This window comes from Pteronotus mesoamericanus, unplaced genomic scaffold (assembly GCF_021234165.1).
Source record: "Pteronotus mesoamericanus isolate MK-2021 breed Mesoamerican mustached bat unplaced genomic scaffold, CSHL_Meso_final contig_50, whole genome shotgun sequence".
Classification (NCBI taxonomy): domain Eukaryota; kingdom Metazoa; phylum Chordata; class Mammalia; order Chiroptera; family Mormoopidae; genus Pteronotus; species Pteronotus mesoamericanus.
Window position 1 is genome coordinate 31,761,322 of NW_026555186.1, and position 14,402 is coordinate 31,775,723.

General features: G+C 34.9%; 1 protein-coding gene across 2 annotated transcripts in view; it reads left to right on the top strand.

Moving 5' to 3' along the window:
* ZFYVE16 (zinc finger FYVE-type containing 16) overlaps positions 1–10,665 on the top strand; it is a 56,297-nt gene extending 45,632 nt beyond the window's left edge. For both annotated transcript variants that reach the window (XM_054578541.1, XM_054578542.1), the window contains 3 exons: positions 737–842; positions 1,775–1,942; positions 8,449–10,665. In XM_054578541.1, coding sequence (XP_054434516.1) covers positions 737–842; positions 1,775–1,942; positions 8,449–8,610 — 436 coding nt within the window. In that variant the 3' untranslated portion in view covers positions 8,611–10,665. The remainder of the gene's footprint in view (positions 1–736; positions 843–1,774; positions 1,943–8,448) is intronic.
* Positions 10,666–14,402: the final 3,737 nt, after the last annotated feature.

Consider the following 14,402-nt stretch of genomic DNA (forward strand, 5'->3'; position numbering starts at 1 on the left):
CAGTTGGGAGGGGACCAGTGACAAAAGGTCTGTTAAATAGCAGTGTGGGCTTAATGCCTAGGCTGAGAAAGGCAAGATACTTTTTCTGTGGTATGGTACCTATTTTTGTCAAGAAGGTAAAGTATTCCCTTTGGATTGTTTTATATTGATTCATTGTATATACAAACAACTGAATTTAACAATATATAGTTTAGAGGCCTTACAGAATATTATTGCCATTCCTTCCTCTTTTCAGTTACAGTTTCCTTCCTTTCCTCACTCCCTCCCCACCCCATCTCTATCTCTAGTCCTCTCTCTCTCTCTCTTTTTTGAGAATGGGTAAGGGTTCTGAAGCAAAGAAAGAAGAAGAGGACTAATGCTGAAGGATTCTAAAATAGAATTTTTGAAATTTATGAGACAGCTTTTCTGTTAGGAGACTAAGGTATTTTAAACCTCAGGTCTGAATTGCATGAGACAGCTTCTCTCTTAGGAGACTATTTAAGGTATTTTAAATCTCACGTCTGAATTGGACATGTGAAAAACTAGATATAATTTGCTACACAATCAAGAAGTCTTGGTAAATGAATATAAACTACAGTTTTAATTATTTTGTACATAATTGAGATATCTTACTGCTGGTTTAAATTTATAACTTTCATAATTTTTCTCCTTATTACATTTGTTCAAATCTAGTAATCCATTTCATAAGAAGTACCTTAGTAGTAATAATTCTGTTGTATTATGTTTTATTCTGTAGTGTCCTTAGTTCCGTGGATGGAATATCATTACAAGGATTCCTAAGTGAGAAAATAAAACTGGAAGCAGATTTTGAAACTGATGAGAAGATTGTAAAGTGTACTGAGGTAACTTTAAAAAGAAGTTCCCTTCCTCTTACATGCTGTGTTTGGATATGGTTTTTGTTTTTTTAACTGGGAGCTTTTGCAGTACTCAACCTCAATGTTTAAGCACAGCTTATCACACTTTTTACATTACACGTTAAGACACATATTTTTTACCAGACTTCCAAATTTTATAAAACCAGATTTGTATTTCTGTAATATTATTTCAGGCTACTGTATGATGGTATTGCCTGCCAGCTCTTAGGTATCAAGCCACAACGTTGTGGTGTCTGGGACAGTGCTCCAGCCACCTGAGCCACGCAGCCAGGGCTGCCTGTAATATTTTCATTTTTCTCTTATTTTACAAAAATTAAAATATCTTACATCTATTTATAATCACATGCAAGTTATTTTTTAAATGTTTATTCCTTCTTTTCTTTCTTTCTTAAGAAACGGATATGAAACTAGAGACTCCTAAACCCTTAGTCCACCTCCATACTCACCCTCACTCTACCTCCCAGGTCAGGCAGTGTTACTCATTGTGTATGGATTCTTCATGATTTTATGCATGCACAAGATAGAAACTATAGAGGATGTAGAAATTATAGGACATTATTTCTTTTTTTCATCCTAACTTTATTAAGATGTCCTTATGGGATGGTAATCTCATAGGGAAGACTCATTAGTATCCTTTTCTAAACTGAGTTAACAAGGTTTTGTTGGTACAGGTTAACTTTAGGCAAAAATAGATATTATTCCTAAATTTCATAACCTTTAGATTTAAATCAACTTACAGATCAGAGTGTGTGTGTGTGTGTGATCATATATTTATATTACTCTTTAAGCCAGTGAATTTCATGGCACTAACATTGGAATTTTATTAATAAAGTTGAATCAAAAGCAGTAATTGTTGCATTTTAAAATCATGACTTGTTTCCTAATTAAATATATTTCAGGTGTTCTACTTTCCAAAGGACCAGGATTTATCTATTTCAACAACTCGTTATCAGTTTGCAAAAGAAATAGCCATGGCTTGCAGTGCTGCACTGTGCCCTCATCTGAAAACTCTAAAGAGTAATGGGATGAATAAAATTGGCCTCAGAGTTTCCATTGACACTGATGTGGTGAGGCATGTTTTTGGGATATATTTTTGAAATGAATGTATCATGTATTAAAATGCTCAAAGGTTTTTCTTTAACCTTATATTTTGGGATGAATGAAGACAACAAATATTTGTTGAACATTATTGTGTACATATACTTCATGTATGTTATCTCCTTTACTCTCCACAATGGGTCAGCAAGCTTTTTATTGTTCAGTTAGTTGTTCCCATTTTCCCCCCATTGCTCTCCCCTGCCCCTGCCCCGCCCCCATCCCTCAGTCAGTCCCTACCCTGTAGTCCATTACCACGGGTCCTTTTTACGTGTTCCGTGACTAGACCCTTCCCCTCCTTTACCCTGTTATCTCTCTCCTCTCTCCCCTCTGGTCACTCTCAGTTTGTTCCTTATTTCCCTGTTTCTGTTTTGCTCATTTCTTTGTTTTGTTCATTATGCAATTTTTTAAAAATTTTTTTTAAATTTATTTTTTCAAATACATTTGTCTCTGCCTACCCCCCACCACTTTCCCTTGCTCCCTCTCTCCTTCCCTCCCTCAGCTCTTCCCCTTTGGTTTTGTCCATGAATCCTTGCTATATGTTCCTTGACTTTCCCCTTCCCTTCCTTTTCCACACCCCCCGCTCCCTCCTTCCTTCTTGTCTCTGTTGATTTCTTTTCCTTTCAGTGTTGCTGGTCTTATTTTCCTTGCATCTTTGTATTGTTGGTTAGGTACCACTTATAGGTGAGATCATATGGTATTTGTCTTTCGCCCCCTGGCTTATTTTGCTTAGCATAATGCTCTCCAGTTCCATCCATGCTATCGTGAAGTTCAGTAGTTCTTTTTTTCTTTCTGCTGCTTAGTATTCCATTGTGTATATGTACCATCACTTTTTGATCCAATCATCTACTGATGGGCATTTAGGTTGCTTCCAACACTTGGCTATTGTAAATTGTGCTGCTATGAACATTGGGGTGCATAGGTTCTTTTGTATTGGTGTTTTGGTATTCTTAGGGTATAGTCCCAACAGGGGAATCACTGGATCAAAAGGCAGTTCCATTTTCAGCTTTTTGAGGAAATTCCACACTGCTTTCCACAGTGGCTGCACCAGTCTGCATTCCCACCCACAGTGGACTAGGGTTCCCTTTTCTCCACAGCCTCGCCAGCACCTGTTGTTTGTTGATCTGTTTATGATGGCCATTCTGACCGGTGTGAGGTGGTAACTCATGGTGGTTTTGATCTGCATTTCTCTGATGGCTAGTGATGCTGAGCACCTTTCAAATGCCTCTGGGCCCTCTGTATCTCCTCCTTGGAAAAGCATCTGCCCAGGTCCTTTGCCCATTTTTTGATTGGATCGTTTGTCTTTTTAGAGTGGAGTCGAGTGAGTTCTTTATATATCTTGGAGATCAAACCTCTGTCTGATGTATAATTAGCGAATACATTTTCCCATAGGGTTGGCTCCCTTTTCATTTTGCTGATGTTTTCTTTTGCCATGCAGAAGCTTCTTATTTTGATGAGGTCCCACTTGTTTATTCTTTCCTTTATGTCCCTTGCTTTAGGAGACATATCAGTGAAAAAATTGCTGCGTGGGATATCTGAGTTTCCTACCAATGTTCTCCTCTAGGACTTTTATGGTGTTGCGACTTATATTTAAGTCTTTTATCCATCTTGAGTTTATTTTTGTGTATGGTGATCCAATTTCAATTTTTTGCATGTAGCCGTCCAGCTCTCCCAACACCATTTGTTGAAGAGGCTGTTATTGCTCCATTTTATGCTTCTGCCCCCTTTGTCAAATATTAGATGCCCATAGAGACCTGGGCTTATTTCTGGGCTTTCTATTCTGTTCCATTGGTCTATGGGTCTGTTCTTGTGCCAGTACCAGATTGTTTTGAGTATGGTGGCTTTGTAGTAGAGTTTGATGTCCGGTATTGTGATCCCTCCTACTTTGTGTTTCTTTCTCAAAATTGCTGCGGCTATTCGGGGTCGTTTATGGTTCCATATAAATTTTTGGAATGTCTGTTCTATTTCTGTGAAATATGTCATTGGTATCTTAATAGGGATTGCGTTGAATCTATAAATTGCTTTGGGTAGTATGGACATTTTGATGATATTAATTCTTCCAATCCATGAGCATGGTATATGCTTCCATTTATTTGTGTCTTCCTTAATTTCTTTTTTCAATGTTGTATAGTTTTCTGCGTACAGGTCTTTTACGTCTTTGGTTAAATTTATGCCTAGGTACTTTATATTTTTTCTTGCTATATTGAATGGTATTTTTTCTCTGATTTCTTCTTCTTCTATTGCATTGCTGGTGTACAAAAATACCTTTGATTTCTGAATGTTGACTTTGTATCCTGCTGTTTTGCCAAATTCACTTATTAGGTCGAGGAGTTTTTTGGTAGAGTCTACAGGGTTCTCTATGTACACTATCATGTCATCTGCAAACAATGATAGTTTTACTTCCTCCTTTCCTATTTGGATGCCTTTTATCTCTTTCTCTTGTCTGACCGCTGTGGCTAGGACTTCCAATACGATGTTGAAAAGAAGCGGTGGGAGCGGATATCCTTGTTGTGTTCCCGATCTTAGTGGGAAAGCTTTCAGTTTTTGCCCGTTGAGTATGATATTGGCTGTAGGTTTTTCATATATGGCCTTTATTACATTGAGGAATACCCCATTTATTCCCATTTTGCTGAGTGTTTTGATCATTAATGGGTGCTGTACCTTATCGAGTGCTTTTTCTGCATCTATCGAGATGATCATGTGGTTTTTGTCTTTTCTTTTATTTATGTGATATATCACGTTTACTGATTTGCGTATATTGAACCATCCCTGCACGACTGGGATGAATCCCACTTGATCGTGGTGGATAATCTTTTGAATGTATTGCTGGATGCAGTTTGCCAATATTTTGTTGAGGATTTTAGCATCTATGTTCATCAGCGAAATTGGCCTGTAGTTTTCTTTCTTTGTAGGGTCTTTATCTGGTTTTGGGATCAGGGTGCTGCTGGCCTCATAGAGAGAGTCTGGGAGTCTTCCCTCCTCTTGGATTTTTTAGAATAGTCTGAGAAGGACAGGGGTTAGCTCTTCCTTAAATGTTTTGTAAAATTCTCCTGTGAAACTGTCCGGCCCTGGGCTTTTGTGTGCTGGGAGTTTCTTGGTTACTGCTTCAATTTCCCCAGCTGTTATCGGTCTGTTCAAGCTTTCTGTTTCTTCCTCCTTCAGTGTTGGAAGATTATACTTTTCTAAAAATTTGTCCATTTCATCAAGATTTCTTGGCATATAATTGTTCATAGTAGTTTCTGACGATCCTTTGTATTTCTGTGCTATCAGTTGTTATTTCTCCTCTTTCATTTCTGTTATTATTAATTTGGGTCCTCTCCCTTTTATTCTTGATGAGTCTGCTTAAAGGCTTGTCAATTTTATTTATCTTTTCAAAGAACCAGCTTCTGGATTGGTTGATCCTCTGAATTGTTCTTTTCGTCTCTATGTCATTCAGTTCTGCTCTAATCTTGACTATTTCCTTCCTTCTACTTGCTCTGGGATTTATTTGTTGTTGTTTCTCCAGTTCTTGAAGTTGTAGTGTTAGGTCTTTTATTTGAAATGTTTCTATCTTTTTTAGGTAAGCCTGTATTGCTATGAAGTTCCCTCTCAGGACCGCCTTTGCTGTGTCCCATAGGTTTTGGACTATTGTCTGTTCATTTTCATTTATTTCCAGAAATTTTTTGATTTCTTCTCTTATCTCATTATTGACCCATTCATTGTTTAATAGTCTACTGTTCAGTCTCCATGAGTTTGCAAGTTTTTGAAGTTTCTCTTTGAGGTTGATTTCCAGTTTCAATCCCTTGTGGTCCGAGAAAAGTTTGGTATTATTTCAATTTTCCTGAACTTGCTGAAGTTTGCTTTGTGTCCTATCATGTGGTCTATCTTTGAAAAACTGCTATGAGCATTTGAAAAGAATGTGTATTTTTCTTCTTTGGGATGTAAGGTTCTATATATGTCAGTTAAGTCTCTTTGATTCAGTGTGTCATTCAGCGCCACAGTATGTTTATTAATGTTTTGTTTGGAAGATCTGTCCATTTCTGAGAGTGGGGTGTTGAAATCCCCTACTATCAGTGTGTTGCTGTCTATATCTTTTTTGAAGTCATCCAACAATTTCCTTATAAACTTGGGGGCTCCTATATTGGGAGCATATAAGTTTAAAATGTTTATGACTTCTTGATAGATTCTTCCTTTAAGTATTATAAAGTGCCCCTCTGGGTCTCTTTTTATGGCCGTTGTTTTGAAATCTACTTTGTCTGATACAAGTATGGCAACCCCGGCCTTTTTCTCATGCCCATTTGCTTGGAATATTTTTTTCCATCCCTTTACTTTCAATCTGTGTAGGTCTCTTGCTCTGAGGTCAGTCTCTTGTAGGCAGCATACGTGTGGGTCATGTTTTCTTATCCATTCAGCTACCCTGTGTCTTTTGATTGGGGCATTTAGTCCATTCACTTTGAGAGATATTACTGATAGAAACTTACTCATCTTTTCTCTTTGTACCTGTGTTCCTCTCTGTCTCATTCTTTTCCTTCATCTGCTTAAACCAGTCCCCTTAGCATATCTTGGAGTGCTGGTTTGGTAGAGATGTATTCTTTTAGCCTTCTCTTGTCTGGGATACTCCGTATTTCCCCTTCTCTTTTAATTGAGAGCCTAGCTGGGTAGAGCAGCCTTGGCTGTATGCCGTTGCTTTTCATGACTTGGAATATTTGTTGCCATTCCCTTCTGGCTTGTAGTGTTTCTGTTGAGAAGTCAGCTCCTAGGCGTATCGGGGCCCCCTTGTATGTTACTTTCTCTTTCTCCCTTGCTGCCTTGAGGATTCTCTCTTTGTCTTTGATAGTTGCCATTTTAATGATGATGTGTCTTGAAGTGGACCTCTTTGATATGCAGATATTTTTTATAAAAGGTTGGACAGTAAATATTTTAGGCATTGTGGGCTGAAAGATCTTTTTCACAGCTACTCAACTCTTCCATTATAGTTCAAAAGCAGCCTTAGACAGTGTGTAAACTAACAAGCTCGCTGTGTTCCAATGAAACTTGTTTGCTGACCCCTGCTCCACAACAATCCTGCCTGATAAGTAGGTTTTAAAATTTATTATTCTGAATAGACTCAATATTCACATGATTTAAAATTACACTGAAACTGTATATATAACAGCACAACCTCATTGAACATTTCCAGAGAACAGCATTCACACTGTAGTCTATGTAATTGGCCCCTTAACTCCCTGCTACCAAAAAAAAAAAAAAAGAGTTGTATGTGGTAATAGACTTGAAAGTATCTCCTTCCTACCCTTAACTCCAGACACTTTAGTTCACTTCCATACTCTCTCTCATTCTTCTTACCTGGTGAGGCAGTCAAATATTAACCCATTTCTATGTATCGTCTGTGATTTTATGCATGTACAAGCAAATAAGTGTATGTCTTTTTACCCTCTTTACACTGTTACTGTTTTTTTTTAACTTGACTTCTTTAATATACCTTAGAGATAAGTTCATGTTACTGCATATTCTTCTTAAGTTTCATAGTAATAGTTTATTATATAAATGTGCTATAATGTATTTAAGTGGTTCTTATGCATGTTTGATATGTATTGATTGACATTTGGTTATCCACAACATTTTGCCTTTGCATAAGTGTATATCAGAAACATTCCTAGAAGTAGAATTGTTAGATCCCAGTACATATGCAATAGGCATTACCATACTGTCTCAAGTAGAGGTTATGCCAATTTATATTTCTGCCATAATTTGTGAGAGCATTCTTTCCCTCTACATCCTTATCCGAACAGTATTAATCAAACTTTTGAACTTTACCAATTTGATAGGTAAAAAATGGTACTCCAGTTATTATTTTAATGTGCATTTCTATTTCCAAATCCAAAATGATAGATTTCAAAGCAGTTTCTTCATTAGAATGATTTAAACATGAATAAGTTCATGTGCTGACGTTTTGTTTTTCATCAGCCAAGATGTGATATAGTTTTCATTGGAAAGAATTTATATTTTCATCTGTTAAAAGTTCCTTTTTCGAGGGAACATCTGATAATTGTTTGTCATTTGAGTAAGCTTTGTTAATATTTTTAGTCAAATCAGAATGTAGTTTTCATCAGCAACATTAAATTCAAATGTTAAATATTATGCAACAACAAATTCAAAATATCTTAAAGTAGATGACTTTTTTAATAACATGGAGTTTTATTTAAGTCATGTTGGTAATCATTCAGAACCTTAGCCCTCCAATGTGTTTACATGTTCATTAAGAAGAAACCTAAAGTATGAATTGGTGGCAGGTTTTTTAAATTTTAATGACATCTGTGGGACGAACAGTTATTTATTTAATAGGTGGATAAAAGAAATACAGGACAATATATTATGAATCATTTACTTAACATGCTTAAACTGGATGATTTTTTTTAGTTTACTTTATATTTATCTGCTGAGCTGCTCCAGGTTGCTCACTTTCTAGGGTTGACTTAACCAAGATTTTTTTTTTCCCCAGGTTGAATTTCAGGCAGGATCTGAAGGCCGACTTCTTCCTCAGCATTATCTAAATGATCTTGATAGTGCTCTCATCCCTGTGATCCATGGTGGGACCTCCGATTCTACTAGTTTACCATTAGAAATAGAGTTAGTATTTTTCATTATAGAAAATCTTTTTTAGTGAAAAATGTTAGTAAGTCATATTATTGTATATTGCAAACTAATGTGTTAAAACTAACTTCACCACTAAACCTGAAAGGCCACAAACACTAAAATATGTTTGATGTTTGAAACACATAAAAGCTTTGCTTTATAGGCAGGAATGGTCCTTTTTAAATCATTAGGACAATTTCAGTCTCTAAAAGTTTATGGGATTCAGTTTTTGCAGCTTCACAGTTAATAAAAATACTAAAAAGACAAGGATTACTTCTGTTTTTAAGAAATTTGTAGCATTTACCATGTTATTTAAATGCTATGCCAAAGTACCTGCACTTAGGTAACACCTCTTTATGCCAAGATTGATTTTAATGAAGGCTCTTTTCCGGTGTAACCTTGTTAAGGGAAATACCTGTTTTCTGTATATACCAGTTCGATTACCAGTTTCTAAAGTCTATTAAAATGTATTTCAATGACACGGGCCAGTTTCCATATTAGACTTAATATAATTTTTTGAATAAGGCAGATAACTTATTTGTATAATTGGAGTGGAGACCTACCTCCAGGACTAGATGAACTCTGTTTGGATTAAAATTCAGAATTTTGCCTTTTTTCTTCTCAAATTATTACACATATGTTTTTTTCCTTGATTAAATGGATATTCTTAAAATAATTGTGGGTGCTTCAGGATTTTGTGCTTCTATATTTAAGTATATTGTTTTTATAACAAGAACATGTGATTCAGTGTGTTTTATAAATCTTTAATAATTTATAAATAGGCAATATTTTTGTATTGCGGTGTATTGTTTTTCCTCCTCCTTTCTTTCCAAAATATATCACTGTATTTGCCACTTATAAGTGATTGACGACAGGTCAGATGGCCCTTGAAGTAGTCATTATGTAGCAATAAATGAGGCCTGAAACAGGTTTTTTTTTTTAATCTCTCCTTTAAACCTTAGAAGTTTTTAGGCATATTTTCATTGACACCAATGTATTAATATAAATTTTAATGAAGTAATTACTTTTGCATATTTTAAATTCTTTATATGGTAGTTATTTTTTATAACAGAATATTAACATAAGTTAAATTCTATGTATTTAAAACTGTTACAGCGCTTTCTTCTTTACTTCAAACAGCAAAATAAGAAAAGTATGTTGTGTTAAAAAAGGTAATCAATGTATTTTAGTTACTTCTGTCATTTAAGTTATATAAAATATAATCATATTTTGATGCTTTTTTATTCTTATGTGGAATATATATGTTTTTGTATCAAAAACACTTGTATGTCTCAAGAAAAAGAAATTACACTAAAAAGCTGTGCTTTAAGAAAAATACTTAGGAAGCATCTCAACTTGAAGATTGAGTCAGGATTAACTCAGGAACTGAGGTCTCAGGCTAGGAGAGACTAAGAATTTTAATCGGATTGGCCATAGGTTCCTACTAAGTCACGTATGTTGTAGTAGCCAAAGACACGGTATGAAGGAGTGTATCAGTCTTCTGGAAGTAACTACTTCATAAACAATGTAACATGTTGCAGATATTAAATAAAATGGTAACATGTAAATAACTCCGGAAGTTTATTGAAATGGTATAAAGTAAAAACAATTACATATCAAACTCAATTTATGTGTTCTTTACATAGTGCGTGTTTATTTTACAATATAAATAATTGCACAATCTATGATACTGGAAATTAAAGTAATGATGGAGGGCTCTTCCCATGATGGGGTGGCTTTGGATTTATTTTTTAAAAATCTCTACATTTCATAAGAATTGGAATTAAAGAATTTGCAGGCACCTTTTAAAGATTTCTTGTAGATGTATGATTCTGAATGCATTTGTTACTTGGTCATGTTCTTCACGTTGGTACTTAATTTGAAATGTTAATTTTTTTAAAGGTGAAAAAATAGAATGGTTCTTTGTATTCAGTCTGCATTGATCTGATTTTGGTCTCATATGCCTTTTAATACTAGTCTCTTTTTCTGAATTTTGAAATATGAAGTAAAATCTAGCCCATTGTTTTATGAAGCCATCCAACAAACTTTGTGTCTATATACTTGCTATATGCAGAGCACTTTATTAGCCTTTACTCATTGAAAGATGAATAAAAAAGTTCGTTTCCTCTTGAAGCTGAATGTGTGAAGCAGATCATTAACCAAGTAATTGCTACAGTAGAAATATGGATCTACATGAGGTGGCTAGAAAACAACTCAGGAGAATAACTATACCAATAATAACAAGGCGACCTGAGAACCTGTTAGTGAGCACTAAACTTGTGTAGGCAAGAGTTAAAAATCTAAAAAGTGAGTGATACATAAAAAGACCGAACTTTCCCTTTTAAGGCAATTTACTTTAAGAGTTTTTTGTGTTGTGTGAATATCATACCTCAATTTAATTATTATAAAAGTAGTAGCCTGACTGTGGTGTCTCAGTCACCTAAGTTTATAAGCTTGAATTTAGATACCATTTTATAAGTAAATAGCAGATTTTATTTTATTAATAGCAAGCATAACTTTAATAACTTGACCTGTATTTTAAAAGAAAATATCTTGAAATAAACCAGAAACCTCCAAACCATCCTAGGTTTTAATATTTGTGTGTTAAAAAAAAACTGTTCCATATATGTAATACACAGGGTCAGGCACAAATAACACCCCTTTTTTATTACAAAATCTTTTATTACAAAATAATCAGCATGTAAATTCTGCAACAATATCACATTCAAGCACATACCATATGACATTTTGGATGAAATGTTCATATTAAAACTATAAATTATTACACCCATATTATTACTCTACCAACCACACTCAAGCAGGCATTCTGCTGGATCTTGTATATTGATTCAAATATAAAAAAATATTAAAAATTTATCAATTTAAGTTTTACCTCCCACCTTGTATGCATATACCTTGTTCTTGCCATTCTCTAAACTCAACAAGTAATCATTTTTATTAGTTTCTTGTGTATCTTCCCAAGGTTTATGAGCAGGAACAGCAAATATATATATATATATTTTTTTCTCCCTTCATTTTTTTAATACAAATGTGGATTGTTATTTATACTGAAGAACACAACCCTGCAACCAGCTGAGCCACACTGTCTAGGGCAAGGGTAAACACTACTGAAATGAATGGAAAGACATTAAGTCCTAAACAAAGAAATAGAAGCGTGTGCGCTCTCGTGCTCGTGCACTCTCTCTCTCTATTTTTTAATGGAAATTTTAGAATTAAAAAAAATAACAAAATTTACTGAAGGGTCTTCATAATAGAATGGAGATGACCAAGGGAAGAGTGAGTGATTTTGAATATATCCAGTATAAATAACAAAGAGAAAAAAGTTGGAAAAAAATAGTTTTAAAGACCCATGGGACAATATCAAAAGGCATAAGAGTCCCAAAAGACTGGAAGAAAAAAACAAAAGCCATAACCAGGCACATCATAACCAAATATAAGAAAAAGATCTTGAAAACAGCCAGAGAAAAATGACACTGTTCATGTGGAAGAACAAAGATTAGAATTATGGACTTTTCATCAGAAATCATGGAGGCCAAGCCAACTGCGGGAAACAGCCTTAATGCCCATCAGTAAATGAGTGGATCAAAAAACTGGTACCTTTACACAACGGAATACTACGCCCTGCACAACAGCATGGAACTCCTGCCCTTCACAACAGCATGGATGGAACTGGAGAGTATTACGCTAAATGAAATAAGCCAGGGGGTGAAAGACAAATACCATATGATCTCACCTATAAGTAGAATCCAATCAACAAAACAAGCAAGCAAAACAGAACCAGAGACATGGAAATAAAGAACAAATTGACAGTAACCAGAGTAAGGGGGATAACGGGAAAGAAGCGGAAAGACCAGGTCAAGGAACATGTATAAAGAACACATGGACAAAGACAATGGGGGAGGGAGGAGGTTTGGATGTGGGAGGGGGGTAGGGCAGTGGGGAGTAATGGGGGAAAAATGGGGACAACTGTAATTGAACAATTAAAAAAATTTTTTTTAATTAGAAGAAAAACACGGAGGCCAGAGACAGTGGGACAAATGTATTTAGTGCTTAAAAACAACAACCAGCTATCAACCCAGAATCTAATCAGCAAATACATCCTTCAGGAAGAAAAGTGAAATAAAAGCAATTTTAAAGAAGGAAAACTAAGAAAATTCATTGCCACTAGACCTGATTTAAAGGAAATACTAAAGAAAATTCACAGGTAAGGAAATGATAGCAGAGGGAACCCTGAAGTGCCAGGAAAGAAGGAAGAGCAACAGAAGTGGTAATATTTGAGTAAATAGATATTTTTTCATGTTTCAAGTTCATTAAAATATGTATAATTGCTGAAATAAAAAAGCATAACGACAGGAATTTCAATGTATATAGATCTAATACATATGAGAATTGCATCCTAATGGGGGGATAGTAAAGGGACCTATATGGTAATAGTAAAGTTTCTATATTTTACTTCAAGGGATTAAAGATTGTAAATAGAATGCAAAAAGTTTGGTATGCAATAATCTCTAGAGCAGCCATTGGGAAAAAAGAAAACAACTATCTACAGCAATATATTTTTAAAAGACAATATGTAAATTAAAGTGGAATCCTAAAAAATATTCAAATAAGAAGGCCAGAGAGGAGAATAGTAAAAAACAGATGAGACAAATAGAAAATGATAAATGGGAGACCAGTAGACTGATAAGCAACAATACAAAAAATCAAATGATCTGATATGGCAATTAAAATACAAAGGTTAGATTTTTTTAAAAATGCTGTCTACAAGAAACCACCTGAAACATGATGGTATATGTAGGTTAAAAAATAAAAAGGAAAAATGGCATATCATGCAAACACAAAAATCCCAGGAGTTGGCTGTGTTAATATCTCATAAAGCAGACCAGTAAAAGGAAATTACCTTATGGTTTATTGTTACATTTCATAGACTGAGTAATAAGATTAACGTGCCATATGTCTAGGAACTAACAAAATTTAAGGACAAACTTTCTAGCAATTAGGACACTCCAAAAATGAAGTAAGCTGTATTAAGTTAACCATGCAGATTTTTGATGGCTCTGCTTATAATTTCAGAGCCAGACAAAATATAAAGTTCCCTCTTTTCACTAAAAAAAAAAATGCAGTCCTATTTCTAGGCACAGTGACTACTTATAAAGCTAGAGGTCACACAGCTGAAACAAGAACCCAAGTCTGACCAATGCTCTTCTCTCTACGCCCAGTGCTTGTATCTAGATGATGTCTAAGATTCTTTTTTTTTTTAAATTCTCATCTGAAGATATGTTTATTGATTTTAGAGACGGGATAGAGAGGGAGAGAGAAACACTGATGTGAGACAAAACATTAATCTGTTGCCTTCCATATGCATCCGGACCCAAGATCGAACCCAAAACCTTTTCTTTGTGTGCCGGACAACATTCCAAACAGCTGAGCCACTGGCCAGGGCAAGATTAATTTTTAATCCATGAATCTGTATTTTCATAATTCACTCAACACTAAGTAAACACAATGGAGTGGCAATAATACCTGACAGATTTGTTAAGTTAAAAAAGTTAAGCAGCTATAAAATATTTAAATTTTCAAATCTCTGGACTACATCAAACTCAAACCATCAACGGAACAAAAAGGCTATCAACCAAATGGGAGAAGATAAAGAGTCCAGCACAAATAATGTCCCTTTTTTATTACAAAATCATGAACATTCTGTAATATAACAAATCACACTCAAGCATACCATATGACATTTTAGGTGAAATGTTCAAATTAAAACTATAAATTATCACACCCATATTATTACCCAAC